The 18,065-nt window shown below is 37.2% G+C and overlaps 1 protein-coding gene across 3 annotated transcripts in view; it reads left to right on the plus strand.

Moving 5' to 3' along the window:
• The window catches only part of CNTN1 (contactin 1), a 405,010-nt gene that overhangs the window by 299,504 nt on the left and 87,441 nt on the right, over positions 1–18,065 (plus strand). For all 3 annotated transcript variants that reach the window (XM_027542588.1, XM_027542590.1, XM_027542589.1), the window contains 2 exons: positions 3,078–3,236; positions 17,147–17,296. In XM_027542588.1, the coding sequence (XP_027398389.1) occupies positions 3,078–3,236; positions 17,147–17,296 (309 nt within the window). The remainder of the gene's footprint in view (positions 1–3,077; positions 3,237–17,146; positions 17,297–18,065) is intronic.

Here is an 18,065-nt window from a genome sequence, read left to right on the forward strand (position 1 = left end):
AAGTGGTTCATAACCACTCTGTCTATGTCCAGAAGGATGGTCAGTTTCTAAATGCCTGCCTTTGTGCTGAGGAACTAGTGGCTGCATTATTTTATTTTCTGCCACAGCACTTTTCTCTCCATTTTGAACAGAAAAACGGAGCAAGTAACATGAGCTACACTGCTTAGAAAACCTTTCTCCTGGGAGACAGTGCAAGGCTGGCCACGTTTCTCTCCACAGTACCACTCTAGTTTCGCTGCATCCTTTGTACACGCTAGAGGGCCTTCACATGACCAGTTTTCCTTATCTCCAAAAAATTTACCAGAAACAACTTAATTTTGAGTGGAAAGAACTGGTGTTTACCAGAACAATCTGATAAACAGATCCTTGTTAATTATTATACAAATATTAATCCTATCCAACAGCTCAGATGTGCAGAAAGCTCTTACAGGTGTAACATTGATAGTATTAAGACTAAAATTTACTAAGGGCTTTCTGTAAACCAGGCCTAGCACAACATTCCTTAAAGATTTTTATTTTAATCCTAACAACAATCTGGTCAGTTTTTATTACTCCTATTTTATACCTGAGAAAATGAAAGCTTAGTCAATTTGATAAACTTGCCCAAGATAAATCAAGGCACTGAATTTAAAATCAAGCCTTTTTAAACTCTAAAATCTCTGTTCTTTAGTAGTATATTTCCTCTCAGGTATTTCCTAGGGGATATTTGTATTTAATTACTACATGGAAAAAAAACCTACTTGGTAAATTACTACCAAGTTATATTGCCACACTATGGTTTTGGGGTTATCAACCAACTCCTTTTCATTTATTTTCTCAATTTCACCTTCTTAATGCAATACAGTTTCAGAGCAAATGAAAGAATGAGATTGTGTTGTGTATAACTGTTATGTTTACAGAGCTCTGAAGGTCAATGTGATAAATTTATTTATGTCTTCACCAAATATTTATTAAGAAGGGTCAGTATAGGCCAGGCATATATCAAAGAAAGAAATGCATAAATATAATTACAGCCTTTTGCTTCATATTGTTCCTCAGTGAATGGGATGAATTATTATGCATATAGTATCCCAATTAATGCATTATTAATATGCAGCTTTAACCTGACCTTTCCAAAAGTCATTCATTTGCCATCCGAAAATTTCAGAGAGTAATAGTGGGGAAATGATTTACACCTTAATGATAAAAGTCTAACCTATGGCGATTTTGCCTTAAATTCCCTTTAACATTTCCTTATGCTCAGAAAAAGTGTATGAATGCCTGCATTATAAGACTTTCTCTTTTTTTAAAAAAATATAGTTTTTAATTTTTCATTTCTAAATTTTAATTTTAATACTCTGAAATATTCCACTCAGTAATTGACTTGGGCTGATGCTTAATGTGAAGTAAGGAACATTGTGGTTCTGATCAAGAATGTGTATTGTTTTTCAATGTAGTCTTTACATATGGAAAATGCAACATGTTCTTTCTGAATATCAAATGTGGTTTATATAATTTATGTGGCTATTTTCATTAATTTTGGATGGCATATTATTGTTACTTTTAATTAACATCAGTAAGTATAAAAATACTATTACATATATATTTATAAGAATCTATTTGCCCTTATTAATTTATGTTTTGTGCTTCTAAATAAAAGTTACTATCATAAATAGGCTGTGTCTTGTGTTATTTTACTGTTAGTAGTAATGCAACTGTGTTGTTCTATACACATTTTTCTCTTTGGGACCAATTACAAAGAAATTGGTGCAGGTTTGGAGTGTTATCTATACCTCTGTAAAGACCAAAGCCCATGTGGAGAACAAGGCCCTGGAGATAAAGCAGCTGATCTGACATTTAAACGGGAAGGCACTTAAATAATGTGCCCATTTTCTCTAGCTGCTCTCAAGATTTCTCTTTGTATTTGCTTTCACCTAAAAGATAAAAACATGTGTTTTATTTAATACTTTAAAAATTTGCCACTCTGCTAACGTTGTTGATTATTTTGTTCACTGTGCCTAATTCAATTGGGGATGGCCTCCTTTCTGATGCAAAGAAAAGTGATGTCATTGTCTGAAATGTCTATCTTAGGAGTTCTCTGGCAACAGAACCTTGTTTAGCATTGTAAGTGATAGACGCTACATTACCATCTAAAGAACTTTTTCTCACAGTTTTAAAAAGAAAACATCATGATGCAAAGTCTAAGTATGCTGTAAACCATAAACTTGGCATTTGCTACTGTCTTTTACAGTCGCTTATTTACTGTGCCATTCCACCCTTTTCACGACAAAGATCTGTTCAAAGCCTAAAAGTTATGTCTCATTTATCTTTTCATTTCTCCCACTCAACACAGTGTTCTCAGTTTAGAGAATAAATGAATAATATTAATACTGAGTTATTAAGCATCTGTGAAATCCTATTTTTAACATTGTCTTCTGACCTGTTTCTTCAGTATATTATTTGATGTTTTTAGATCATTCCTGGTATGCCTGAATTAATAGTTGTTTTCTACCTTTTATATACATAGAAATATTTCTGTTAATATTATTTCTATTACTTTAACTAACATAGACTGTATTACCCAAAATGGTACATACAGTCATTTTCAGAAATTTCTACTCCAAGTAAAATAAATTAACTATAACATTTAGAATTATTAAAAAGTATTTGTTCCATTTTGGGGAGGCAGAATGAAACTATGACTAACTATCCTCATATCTAGGCAGTGTTATCTACTCTGATTCATTTATTCAGCAAAATTTCATTAAATCTCACTATGATTAAAATCTGTTAGGTTCCTTGATGTCAATTGTATTTTATGAGTCAAAGATTATCATATATATCCTGAATAATAATGCCATTTTAAAGGATGGTATTTATCTCTTTTCATAAAAAGACATCATGAAATCATTTAGTAAAAACTATAAATACCATTAGTATTGCTTCTTATAGTTTATGCTTAAAAGGAATGTGGCAACACTGATTTCATTGTGTAAATATTCTTTAGATTAATTGCAAGGAAGACAATTTTGTATGCCAATATGCACCCAATTCACTGGATGGGATTCATTGATTCATTACCCATATTTTCATTCCAGGCCCTCCAGGCCCTCCAGGTGGTCTGCGAATAGAAGACATTAGAGCCACTTCGGTGGCACTTACTTGGAGCCGTGGTTCAGACAATCATAGTCCTATATCTAAGTACACTATCCAGACGAAGACTATTCTTTCGGATGATTGGAAAGATGCGAAGACAGGTGAGTTTATTTGTTTGATTAATCTGTTCATGTTTTGAGATGAATTCTTTTTTTTTGTATTCAGTTCAGTTCAGTCACTCAGTCATGTCCAACTCTTTGTGACCCCATGAATCACAGCATGCCAGGCCTCCCTGTCCATCACCAACTCCTGGAGTTCACTCAGACTCACGTCCATCGAGTCAGTGATGCCATCCAGCCATCTCATCCTCTGTTGTCCCCTTCTCCTCCTGCCCTCAATCCCTCCCAGCATCAGAGTCTTTTCCAATGAGTCAACTCTTCGCATTGGGTGGCCAAAGTACTGGAGTTTCAGCTTTAGCATCATTCCTTCCAAGGAAATCCCAGGGCTGATCTCCTTCAGAATGGACTGGTTGGATCTCCTTGCAGTCCAAGGGACTCTCAAGAGTCTTCTCTACCCTGAAAATTTTCTTTAAAAAAATTATTTTTTTAGTAACCCCACACTTTGGTAGTAAACAAAACCACAACAAACTAAATGTTTTAAAGCTATAAAGGACGAAGCAGCATGGCTAATCTATTAATATAATGGGGGAGCAAGGAGAGGCCTCCTGGGTTTCTTATTTGAGCTATATGTAAGTCTAAGATGTATTAGGAAAAAAGTACAGAGAAGGTGTTATATTGACAAACGGTATCTATAGCATTATTTATTATCCTTTTTATCAAATTACAGAGGTACTATAGCTCTGCATTAAAAAAAAAAAAAAGACAGTTGATCATAAAGATTAAACACTTAAATCTTACTGGCATAACTCCGAGTATGTTCCTGTCTGGCTTGAATTTCCTCAAAACAGGTTTTAAAAGAAGTTTAGGACCTCAACTGTTTTCCCCCTCATATTTTATTCAGATTTTCTAAAAGAAAAAAAAATTATAAGAGTAAGTGGGTACTTTCCCTTGTGTAGAAGTTATTACCATTGTCATTTGTTATCACCAGTCTTCAATATCACGTTAGCTTATTTTCTCAGATATAAAAGAAGATAGAGGATTGTTTTGATAAAATAGCCTGTTAATCCTTGTCATTGTTGACAATATTTCTAACCAAATTTGTAGTTATTAGAATTTATTTTAGATGCATAAGGAAGAGGCATAAAATATGGCCTTTGTTGTCACAAAGGGAAGAAAAAAAGACAAAAGTGAATAGAATGCTCCTTTAAAAAAACAAAAAAACCAACAACAAGAATTAGTTCCAGCATAACTTAAACCTGCTCATTTTAATCTTTACATAATGGAATTTATTTGTATTGCTCCCTGAGAAGTTTTAATTTAAATTTACCTTTTTAGGATAATGTCTTCTTATCATGGGAAATTAATGAAATATAAATTTGAAATCTATAACAAGGGTTTAGGGCACATTTTTGGGCTTCTCAGGTAGCTCAGCTGGTAAAGGATTGACCTGCATTGCAGGAGACCCTGGTTAAATTCCTGGATTGAGAAGATCCTCTGGAGAAGAGATAGGCTACTCATTCCAGTATTCTTGGGCTTCCCTGGTGGCTCAGACAGTAAAGAATCTGCCTGAAATGTGGGAGACGTGGGTTTGATCCCTGGGTTGAGAAGATCCTCTAGAGGAGGGCATGGCAGCCCATGCCAGTATTCTTGCCTGGAGAATCCCCATGGACAGTGAAGCCGGGTGGGCTACAGTCCATGGGGTTGCAAAGTGTTGGACACAACTGAGCGACTAAGCACAGCACAGGATATATTTTATTGTTAAACAATTCTCTGCATTACCTGAATGGCCTAGTGGTTTTCCCTACTTTTTTTCAATTTAAGTCTAAAGAAATAAAATTTAGAAAACTCAGCAGTTGCCACAGGACTGGACAAGGTCAGTTTTCATTCCAATCCCAAAGAAAAGCAATGCTAAAGAACATTAAAACTATCACACAATTACACTCATTTCATATGCTAGCAAGGTCATGCTCAAAATCCTCTAAGCTAGGCTTCAACAATACCTGAACCGATAACTTCCAGCTGTATAAGATGGTTTTAGAAATGGCAGAAAAACCAGAGATCAAATTGTCAACATCCATTGGATCATAGAAAAAGCAAGAGAATTCCAGAAAAACCATCTACTTCTGCTTCATTGATTACACTAAAGACTTTTACTATGTGGATCACAACAAATTGTGGAAAATTCCTCAAGAGATGGGAATACTAGACCACGTAAACTGCCTCCTGAGAAACCTGTATGCAGGTCAAAAGCAACAGTTAGAACTGGACATGGAACAACAGACTGATTCAAAATTAGTAAAGGAGTACATCGATGTTGTATATTGTCACCCTGCTTATTTAACTTCTATGCAGAGTACCTCATGCAAAATACAGGGCTAGATGAAGCACAAGCTGAAATCAAGATTGCCAGGAGAAATATCAGTAACCTCAGATATGCAGATGACACCACCCTAATGGTTGAAAGCAAAGAGGAACTAAAGAGCCTCTTGATGAAGGTGAAAGAGGAGAGAGTGAAAAAGCTCACTTAAAACTCAACATTCAAAAAGCAAAGATCATGGCATCTGGCTCCATCACTTCACAGCAAATAGATGGAGAAACAATGGAAACAGTTACAGACTTTATTTTCTTGGGCTCCAAAATCACTGTGGATGGTAACTGTAGCCATGAAATTAAAAGACTCTTTCTCCTTGAGAGAAAAGCTATGAAAAATCTAGACAGAGGATTAAAAAGCAGAGACATCATTTTGTTGACAAAAGTCCATCTAGTCAAAGCTATGGTTTTCCCAGTAGTCATGTATGGATGTAAGAGTTGGACCATAAAGAAGGCTGAATGCCAAAGAATTGATGCTTTCAAACTGTGGTGTTGGAGAAGACTCCTGAGAATCCCTTGGACTGCATGAAGATCAAACCAGTCAATCCTAAAGGAAATCAAGCCTGAATATTCATTGGAACAACTGATGCTGAAGCTGAAGTTCCAGTACTTTAGCCACTGGATGCAAAGAGCTGACTCATTGGAAAGTACCCTGATATTGGAAAAGATTGAAGGTAGGAGGGAAGGGGAGGATGAGATGGTTGGATGGCACCACCGACTTAATGGAAATGAGTATGAGCAAACTCTGGGCGATGGTGAATGACAGGGAAGCCTGGTGCACTGCAGTCCATGGGGCCACAAAAAGTTGAACACAACTGAGCAATTCTGTATATAAGTTTATGAAGTTCAAATGAATTAGAAACAAGTGAAACATTTCTATTACATTATGCTTGTGAGTATAAGAATTATTTATAAACATACTTGGCAAAATCCAACCATTTGAAAAACAATTTTTTAAACCATTTAGATATTTGATAAAATAATGCACGAGCAGTTTCTGCTTCTCCAAATAGAATGAAAATGGATGACAGTAATAAAACAGTAGATGATCTTCAATATCCAGTCAAATTGATGTTAATTATAGATACTGGAGAGCAAATGAAATACACACATGTTTAAAATTTGGTTTGGCTTTGAAAAAGGAATAATAATTGCAATCATCTCCATTAATTGTGTATGCTTACTGTGTAGCTCAATAAAATATGCTTCTCACTAAAAAAAATTATTCTATTATAAATTATGTTTCATGAGAAGGAAGACTTTTGTTTGATTCACTATTCTATCCTTAGCAACTAATTAAGGCTTATAAAGTTCATTCATTAAATGTATACATATTGAGCTGCCATCGTGTATCTGAATCTATCCTAGATGCTGGATTCATAATGGACCAGCTGTGAGTAAATGAGAGAGGAAAAAAAAAGCAAAAAAAAAAAAAAAAAAAACCCAAACCAAACGCCATAGCCCTATCTTTAAAGAGCTTACTTTCTACTAGGAGAGATTGTAATAAGCAACTAACTAAAATGTAAAGTAAGTCACATGGTGTTTAGTGCTAAAGAAAAACAGAGAAGGGAGATTGGGAAACAAAAGTTGCATTTGAATAGGGTGCTTCTGATATTAACATAGATGCTTCTATTTGTTATGGTTCCTGTTTCCATGTTATATCTTTTACAATTGCCAACCTATTTGTATTGTTGAATCTAAAGTATATTTTCTGTTGACAGCATATAGTTGGATCTTATTTTATATCTAGCCTACAATCTCTGCCTTTTGATTAGAGTATTTAATCCATTAACATTTGATGTTATCACTGGTGTAGTTGAATTTATATTTGCCTGATATTTTTGCCTTCTAAATATTTCATGTTTATGTCTTTCTATTCCTCCTTTATGGCTTTCTTTTGCATTATGAATATTTTCTAGCATAAAAATTTAGCTAATTTAATGAAATTCTCTAAATATAAAACCTTAATGATTAATCATTAGAGTAATCAGAGCTTACCTGATTTACCTGAGTTTATCAGAATAATCTTCATATTTTTACCGATAATATCAGTGAGATATAGAAACATTGCCTTTAAGGGTGGTCTCTCAGCACTCTTCTGCTTCCAAACTTTATTGAATAAATCTGGTGAAGCCTACAAAAAAGAACTTGTCAACAGGAAAAGACTCTCCTTTATTTCCCGTGGATTCAAAAAAGTCATGCCAGCATGCACTCTGTCTTTAAATATCTATGAAAAGTTAAACTGAGTTTTTCTTATGAACATTTGTGACTACTTCCTCCTCTTCCCATGACTCTATCAATGATGATTTAATTCATTAGATTTCCTCACAAATTCAACTCTCTGATGGGCTCTGCAAAAACTATTATTACTTAAATTATTTTATATATTCTTCTTGTTAGTAGTATCAGTATTGTTCTCTTGTGATTGTGTCCTAATGTTTTAGCCACGTGTTCTGGGAAACAAACTCACTCAGAAGGACAATGCAGATAGTGGAGTGCAGTTTATTACACTGGTGGGCCCAAGGCAGAGTCTCCCCTTAGCCAAGGACCCTGACCAGTTTTTGTGAAAACCTTATATACCCTAAGTGTGCATGCTCAAACCCACCTCCCCAAATTCTCTGAAACTACTCTGAACAAAGGAAAAGAAAGGTACAAAGTTAACCTGTGATTCTCATATGCCTTAGCCTAGGTAGTTAACAGTGGACAATTATCAATAGGCCTGTGGTCATACCCCAATAAGCATAATGGAATTTATGATTCTATTCGGTTACACAGATAATTAGGGTGTTCTTTTAGGTGAATAGACTCTCCACCTAGGTGGAGTGTCTAGCTACGAGCCCTGGGGCTCTTCCATCCGGGGGGTCTGGTTTTCCAGTTGGTATGTCATTTCCATAAATACTGGGCATATAGCTCAAAGTCCACAGTCCAGCCCAAAATGGAGTCCTGCTTTCAAGATGGAGCCTGTTCTGTTTCCTCCTTCAATAAATAGAAGTGAAAAATAATTTTGGCAACCAATGCAGAAATAAAACTCACATGGTTTTTATTTATAGTGGTGTCCACTGAAGACAGGAGGTGCCAAATTAAATTCAGTTTTATGAAGGTAATTATTTTAGGTGTCCAATAGGTATTTTTCAGATACCAGCTTTCAACATTCTAAAGATTAAATTTAGGATAATGACATGAAATAATGGAAAGCACATCTTTCCAAAACAAGCTACTGGAAGTGTTACTTCTCTTGAGCATTTTTGGGGATGAACGACATAAATTTGATACCATTCCTAGAGTTCCTCGAGATGCTCAGGTCAGATTTAGAATGTTATGTTGGATCATATGCTACTGCTTTCAGAGGAAAAATTATAGAATACTTCTGGTGATGGTTTGTGTGGAAGAGAAAGGTTGGCCAGAATATAAAATAGCCTGGAAACTGTGCTATGAGGAACAATTGAGAGAATCCTGGATATGTTTTCAAAAAAAAAAAAGAAAGAAAATGAAGAAAAATGTCCTTATGTTTAAAGGTGTATCATATGAAAGACTAGAATTGTTATAAATCTCTGCAATTATCATCTCAGTACATAAATGTTTCTCTGAATTATTCAGATTATTTAGATTATTTCCTCAGAATAAACATTTGTAATTTAAATTATTGAGTGTAAGCATGCTTAAGCTCATGAGTTATACTGCAAAATTACACTGTAGAAAGGTATAAGTTTTTACTTCCACCACCAGTATATGAGTTTCTCTTCTACCACATTGCTACTTAGTATTTAGTATTTTTTTTAAATCTTTGCCAAAGTAATAGTTTAAAAAATGAAAAAAATAATTAGGCTCCTTGTAGGAGATTGCATTTTAAAAATTTACTATTTTCTTGATGCTTTCCTGTAGCTTCACTTTTGTTGTTCTCATTTCAAATATAAATTTCTGGGTTTTCATGAGGCTACATGCAAATTTTCCCTAGAGAAGAATCAGTGAATCATACACTCTGGGATGCCAAAGCGCAATCTACTTCTCCTTCTCTTCAAGGAATTTTGTCACACCTCTGGCTCCTCCCCGAGTCCTGCCAAATGGTCTCTGTGTTGGGTCTAGAGCCTCTAACATCACACAGAGTAGTTGTGTCAGTGCCAGAGAGAAGCCTTTAAATGCCCATTTTCATTTTCAAACAATGGACTAGTTTTTTTCAGCTAGAATCCCCAAGTGGGTAATGGTTTCCAGGTACTTTCAAAAACTTGTGTTTTAGATTGAAATGGAAGTTCCTGAGGATTTGAATTGTATTTAAATCCTGAGGAAATAGCAGCATTTACTATGGCAACATTGGAGAATCTAGAACACGTGATACATTGCCTGGAGTTATTTTTGAAACATCTACTTTTTCTTAGACTGGAGGTCATTCTGTGTGTTTCTGAAGCTGCTCAAAGAATTAATCAGTGTGGCTTAGAAGGCACAGCAATATAAAGCATATGACAAAGCACCACAAACCAAAACCTTGTAACTTTTGGCCTTTCAATACCCATAAGGCTTGCTTCTCTTTTCCTCCAAAGAACAGTTAGAATTTGTCTTTTTAATTCTGAGCATTATGGGCTAAAACTATTTGAAAATATATCTCTACGTTACTGCTCAGGGCTGGTTATCAAAATAAGACCTTCTAAAGAAGGGTCTTTTGATCTGAGTATTAAAGTAAGATTTATGTCTCCTATTCTATATCCTTTTGCAACCAATCTAAATACCTGTCAGGTTAATATACTGTTGTAGACACACATTCCGGGAAACAAACTCACTCAGAAGGACAATGCAGATAGTGGAATGCAGTTTATTACACGGTGGGCCCAAGGCAGAGTCTCCTCTTAGCCAAGGACCCCAATCAGTTTTTGTGAAAATCTTATATACCCCAAGTGTACGTGTTCAAACCCACCTCCCCAAATTCTCTGAAACTACTCTGAACAAAGGAAAAGAAAGATACAATAAAAATTAACCCGTGATTCATATGCCTTAAACCTATGATTCGTATGCCTTAAGCCTAGGTAGTTAACAGTGGACAATTATCAATAGACCTGTGGTCATACCCCAATAAGCATAATAGAATTTATGATTCTATTTGGTTACACAGATAATTAGTGTATTCTTTTAGGCGATGGAGAGTCTAGATACGAGCCCTGGGGCTCTTTCATGGGTCGGGGGAGGGGGTCTAGTTTTCCAGTTAGTATGTAGGTTCCATAAATACTGGGCATATAGCTCAAAGTCCACAGTCCGGCCCAGGATGGAGTCCTGCTTTCAAGATGGAGCCTGTTCTGTCTGTTTCCTCCTTAAAGATAATATTTTACCCTTGTTTTTTTTTTTTTTTTTTTAACAGAGAGAAGCCTCTGACCTTATACAGTTAAAAATCTGATTTTCTACACTGTTATCTGTAAAAAGTGACCTGACTCAGAACTGACTCAGTTGAAACTCAGGAACTTGAGCTCTCAGTCCTAATTCCGGGTACTTGCCTCTGTTGTGCAAAGTACTCACCTCTCTTTCTGACCCCAGAAATAGCAAACAGGTAGCAAGAGACTTGGCTGAAGAAAGGTGACACAGAGTCCCTCTGCTCCTGATTATTGTCCATTTGGCTAGGGGCATGAAATGCTTTCCAAAGGAAAGATGACCTTTGCTTCCAACCTATCTGTGTGGGTGGTTTTGGAAAAATAAAATACATCCAGTAGCTTCTACCAAGGCTAAAGGGATTGGATAAAATTACAAGAGGTACAAATCCTTTTATAGGAACATCTAGGGATATGAATAAAATAAATAAAAATTAGGTAAAACAGTAGCAGTGGAGGAGAGAAATCAGAAAGGACCAACTCAGAGTTAAAGAGAATGGGAGAGAGCTTAAGAGAATGGAGATGAGCTTTATCCTCTGCTTTAGAAAAGGCAGGATAATTTATGAGTTGAATATAGATATAAAAGCCATAACGCATGGATATTTTTTGGAGGGTTCAAGTAATATAATGCCCTCTTTTCTACTACCAGTAGCCTGCCTGATTCAGGGTTGAAGGAGAAAATAAAGTGATTGTTGTACACATGGTTGTGCTGAGACATTGTAAACTCTCAGATCAGATCAGATCAGTCGCTCAGTCGTGTCCAACTCTTTGCGACCCCATGAATTGCAGCATGCCAGGCCTCCCTGTCTATCACCAACACCCAGAGTTCAGGCAGACTCATGTCCATCGAGTCAGTGATGCCATCCAGCCATCTCATCCTCTGTCGTCCCCTTCTCCTCCTGCCCCCAATCCCTTCCAGCATCAGAGTCTTTTCCAATGAGTCAACTCTTCGCATGAGGTGGCCAAAGTACTGGAGTTTCAGCTTTAGCATCATTCCTTCCAAAGAAATCCCAGGGCTGATCTCCTTTAGAATGGACTGGTTGGATCTCCTTGCAGTCCAAGGGACTCTCAAGACTCTTCTCCAACACCACAGTTCAAAAGCATCAATTCTTTGGCGCTCAGCCTTCTTCACAGTCCAACTCTCACATCCATACATGACCACAGGAAAAACCATAGCCTTGACTAGACGGACCTTTGTTGGCAAAGTAATGTCTCTGCTTTTGAATATGCTATCTAGGTTGGTCATAACTTTCCTTCCAAGGAGTAAGCGTCTTTTAATTTCATGGCTGCAGTCACCATCTGCAGTGATTTTGGAGCCCAGAAAAATAAAGTCTGACACTGTTTCCACTATTTCCCCATCTAGTTCCCATGAAGTGATGGGACCGGATGCCATGATCTTCATTTTCTGAATGTTGAGCTTTAAGCCAACTTTTTGACTCTCCACTTTCACTTTCATCAAGAGGCTTTTTAGTTCCTCTTCACTTTCTGCCATATAAGCACAATTTCTGTATTTGTATTTTGTTTATGATTTCTCCAAATATTTATCAAGTACTTTTACCTACAAGACATCATACTAGGTATACGAAGCCCTGAGTGGCCCCAAAATATGATTAAGAAGTAAAAGAAACACAAACATATATATGGAGATATATATATCCATAAATGACAAATAGGAATAAATAAGTGGGACATAGAGATATATTATGAGTATGGCCTGGTATGGACATAGCCAATCTTGAGGTTCTAATTGTAAAATGATGAGCTGGGCTGCTTAGCTCAAGACTGGACAGGAAAAAAATTAGAAAGCAAACTTTTAAATCCTGTTCTTGTGATGTGGTATGAGTCAAAAGTCCTGACCCCTTCTGGGGAAGGAAAGCAGGCCAGATACAGAACCACATTTAATTCTAGATACATTTTTCTAAAATAATTGGTATTAGTCATTTTTGCTAGATTAGCCCTATTACTTATATAAATGGTTTTATACAGGGAGTATTGTAAAGATATGCCAAAAACTTTTTTGTTTTAGATACTTACCATCTCATAGGTGCTGATGTTAGAGTATATTAATAAGAATGAACATAACTGCTTTTCGTTCTTAAAAAGAGGAGCTTTTACACCTTTAGCTATATTTGTAGATATATTATTAGCTTATTGATATCAAATTCCTTCCTTAATTATTCATAAGGTACATCTTGAAAGTCTATCTTCCTAACACCCACTTCCAATTTCCTGTTTTGAAAGTCATTTGCATCACTGGGCCAAGGGTTTCCCACTGAGGCCTGATCCTCTCATGGTTGTAATGTAACTCCAAGGCTCTTTGCTTGTTCTTCTTTCTTTACCTCAGACTTCATTTAGTCACAAATCTTACGTCTTCATCTGGAATCTAAAACTTACCCTAAATTGACTCCAGTTGATTTTTCTTTATCTCTCACCATTCTTCCAAATATTTTCTGTAGTCAAGTATGACTTTCTACTCAGGACATACTCCTGAGCTTCCATTTGTTTGGAGCTATTTTAGTATTGGACCTTCATGCATGTTTGGAGTCAGTTTATCAGCTGCAGTTTTTACTGCACATCCATCAGGGTATTCCTGTTCTGAGCCAGACTTCACCTGCCCCTACCTGTTGACTGCCCAGCTGCTTGGAAAAGCCCCAGTGTAGGTTTTACCATCTTGAGAGCACCATGCCCTTGCCAAGAATGGCCCTTTAGAACAGTTTCAACATTTCCATTCTTCAGACATTTAAATGAGGCTGAGGTTTTGCAGCATAAGTAGCAGAGGAGAATATCCAACTGCCTCCTTGACCCTTTTGTTATACTTTTTAACTTGTACTTTCCAGACTTACAAACTCACAGATATTTCCATCAGTCTCTGCCTCTAAATCTCGGTATTAATTCCCTAGGGCTGTCATAACGGAGAAGGCAATGGCACCCTACTCCAGTACTCTTGCCTGGAAAATCCCATGGACGGAGAAGCCGGGTGGGATGGGGTTGATAAGAGTCAGACACGACTGAGTGACTTCACTTTCACTTTTCACTTTCATTCATGGAAAAGGAAATGGAAACCCATGCCAGTGTTCTTGCCTGGAGAATCCCAGGGACATGGGAGCCTGGAGGGCTGCCGTCTATGGGGTCACACAGAGTCAGACACGACTGAAGCGACTTAGCAGCAGCAGCTGTCGTAACATGTTACCACAGATTTGGTGGTTTACAACAACAGAAGTACAAAATCATGGTGTTGGCAGGGCTGTACTGTCTCCAAGGATCTCAGGGAACAACCCGTTTCTTGTCTTTCCCAGCTTCCAGAGGCTCTAAATACTCCTTGGCATGTGGCTGCTTCACTTCGGTTTTTGCCTTTGTGTTCACATTTCGCCCTCCTCTTCTCTATGTTTCCTTGTTGTGTTTCTCTTATAAGAACATTGCTCATTGGATTTAGGATCCATCTAGACAATCCAGGATGATTTTAGCTAAAGATTTTTAACTTTGTTTTAGTCTTAAAATTAAAATGGTTGATAAATTCTTTGCAAAACAAAGTCACATTCAAGGTTCTGGTGATTTGAACATAGACATATCTTTTGGCAGGGGAGGGACAATCACCATTCAAATCATGGAAGCTCAAAATCATTAAAAGGCATCTAGTGAGGAAGACTCTGTTGTTAAATCACTGCAGTCATGTCTGACTCTGTGCGACCCCATGGATGGCAGCCCACCAGGCTCCCCCGTCCCTGGGATTCTCCAGGCAAGAACACTGGAGTGGGTTGCCATTTCCTTCTCCAATGCATGCAAGTGAAAAGTGAAAGTGAAGTTGCTCAGTCATGTCCGACTCTTCACGACCCCATGGACTGCAGCCTACCAGGCTCCTCCGTCCATGGGATTCTCCAGGCAAAAGTACTGGAGTGGGGTGCCATCGCCTTCTCCAAGAAAGACTCTACCCAGCGTCATAACAATGAGCCCTGTGTTTTCCCTTTTCTCTGTGAAGAATCCTGCACATTCAAAACTTCATCTTCCCTCTTCCAATTACCTAAAATTTGTTCTTATGTATATGAAGTAAGACAAACAGATTCGGATATGGTGTGAGAGTGTGGTGGAGGAGATAGAAGATAAAGAGGCAGAATTAAAACAGGCAAAAGCAAAGCCAAAGTTTTAATCAGAATGTCAAAAATATGTCAAATATATAAAACAAGTCCTTAACAAAATAAGACATTGGATGGTAAAATTAGTGTCTAGGAGAGTTCTGCCGCATGTGACAACGTGACACATGGGATAGGCTGAGTTGTATAGGAATTTGTCCAAAAGTAGAAACTGACACTGTGATGCTCAGCATTTATGGTGGCCGTTGGTACAGTATCTTAAAAAGCTACGTATTCATGGTCTGCAGTGTTACATAAAGATTTAGGAATTCCCTAAGTAATAAGATAATGAGTCATATGCAAGCCTAAGGGAACACATTTTTCAAATAAATGATGTACATCTGTTTTATATGCATATGTATGTGTAGATTGATTATTAAAGACATGTGAAAGTATTTTGTTGTTGTTTAGTGGCTAAGCCATGTCCAATGAACTATTGCTTACCTGGATTAATACATAAATAGATAAATAAGTAATTCCTATCTATGGGATTTCCCAGGCAAGAATACTGGAGTGGGTTGCCTTTATATTCTCCAGGGGATCTTCCCAACCCAGGGTTTGAACCCATATTGACAGGCAGATTCTTTACCGTTGAAGAATTTTTTAGGGAAGCCCTAAAAAATATTTTAGGAGAACTAACTTATTCAGATGACACCATCCTTATGGCAGAAAGTGAAGAGGAACTAAAAAGCCTTTTGATGAAAGTGAAAGTGGAGAGTGAAAAAGTTGGCTTAAAGCTCAACATTCAGAAAACGAAGATCATGGTATCCGGTCCCATCACTTCATGGGAAACAGATGGGGAAACAGTGGAAACAGTGTCACACTTTATTTTGGGGGGCTCCAAAATCACTGCAGATGGTGACTGCAGCCATGAAATTAAAAGATGCTTACTTCTTGGAAGGAAAGTTATGACCAACCTAGACAGCATATTGAAAAGCAGAGACATTACTTTGCCAACAAAGGTCCATCTAGTCAAGGCTATGGTTTTTCCTGTGGTCATGAATGGATGTGAGAGTTGGACTGTGAAGAAAGCTGAGCGCCAAAGAATTGATGCTTTTGAACTGTGGTGTTGGAGAAGACTCTTGAGAGTCCCTTGGACTGCAAGGATATCCAACCAGTCCATCCTAAAGGAGATCAGCCCTGGGATTTCTTTGGAAGGAATGATGCTAAAGCTGAAACTCCAGTACTTTGGCCACCTCATGCGAAGAGTTGACTCATTGGAAAAGACTCTGATACTGGGAGGGATTGGGGGCAAAAGGAGAAAGGGATGACAGAGGATGAGATGGCTGGATGGCATCACCAACTCGATGGACATGAATTTGAGTGAACTCCGGGAGTTGGTGATAGACAGGGAGGCCTGGCGTGCTGCAATTCATGGGGTTGCAGAGTCGGACACGACTGAGCGACTGAACTAAACTGAACTGAACTTAAAATAATGTATGGTCCTGCCTTGGTTGTATGTTTTCTAATACCTCAACTAAATAAGCAATCTTGAAGCATATCTTACCCCTAAGGTATAATTTACCTGTTAATATCTAGTAGCATAAATTCTGAATATTATATAAATTTGATTGAATTATTTTAACATTAATAACTGCCCCAAATGATTTGGGTTTAAATCTAAAAAGCTTACAACAAAAGGGTATAAACATATAGGTACTGTACTAATCAATCATTTGCTACCTATACACTATATCAGTTTGAGTCCAGAAAAATTTTATCTTCCTGAATCATACCCTCGGGTCAAGAATTTTTCTGGATTCTGTCTTCAGAATACATATTCTCAGTGTTCAGAGTGTAGCCGGTGGACTAGCAGCAAAGACCTGAACTGGGAGTCAGTTAGAAGAGCAGAATCTTAGTGCACCTGACCTATACTTACTAAATAAATGATACATATGTGTGTCTGTCTTTCTAAGGTCTAAGATTTTCTTAAGGACCTCTCTTCTTACTTCTTTAAATGTAATTAACATTTTATCATCCTAGTTTTTATTTATATTTGACTTAGTGGAATATGTGCCATTTTCTCAAAAGAGTAAAATAAAAATAGGGAATTATAAGAGTGATATTACTCAACTAATATTCTCTATTTAATATTTGTTTTATTTAGATCCCCCAATTATTGAAGGAAACATGGAGGCAGCGAGAGCAGTGGATTTAATCCCATGGATGGAATATGAATTTCGTGTGGTAGCAACCAATACATTGGGTATAGGAGAGCCCAGTATACCATCAAACAAAATTAAAACAGATGGCGCTGGTATGTAGAAAAAACGTTTTAAAATTTTAAAGTTTTATAAATTCAGTGACACTTTAATACATAATTGAACATATTTGGAAATAATGCTGTGAAGTAAGTCATTAAAAATGTATATATATATATGTATATCACACATGTATGCACATTATGCGCCAAGAAGTCAAAAATCAAAAGAGAAGATATAAAGCTTTAAAATATTTTTACATAATTAATGGGAAAGAGGTAAATAGAGGCAAGTCTGTGATCCTCTAGACAGTACTTAAATGAATTTGGCGTTTAGAATATAAGTGAAGGTGTTAGTCTCTCAGTATGTCTGACTGTTTGTGACCCCGTGGACTGTAGCCCACCAGGCTCCTCTGTCCATGGAATTCCCCAAGTAAGAATACTGGAGTGGGTTGCCATTCCCTTCTCCAGGGGGTCTTCCCTACCCAGGGATCAAACCCGGGTCTCCCACATTGCTGTCAGATTCCTTGCCATCTGAGCCACCAGGGAAGCCCATTTAGAATATAAATTTTAATGTAAATTGTGAATCTTAACCAGGCAGAGTCATGTAGACAGTTCCCTTGATCTAGAAGGCTCACATTTTTTTCTGTCTTTCAGAGACATTTATAACTGAATGATCTCATGGATGGAAGTATGAGCAGGAGAGTAGGATGAGCAGGCTGTGGAGAGAAAGTGAAGGACACTCTCAGATCTGTACACCTGGGGAGTCAGAGCACCTTAGAAATAGTTATAATGTGTTCTTTTGAGTATTAGGTGCCACTCTAAA

Source organism: Bos indicus x Bos taurus, chromosome 5 (genome assembly GCF_003369695.1).
Source record: "Bos indicus x Bos taurus breed Angus x Brahman F1 hybrid chromosome 5, Bos_hybrid_MaternalHap_v2.0, whole genome shotgun sequence".
NCBI classification, from domain to species: Eukaryota; Metazoa; Chordata; class Mammalia; order Artiodactyla; family Bovidae; genus Bos; species Bos indicus x Bos taurus.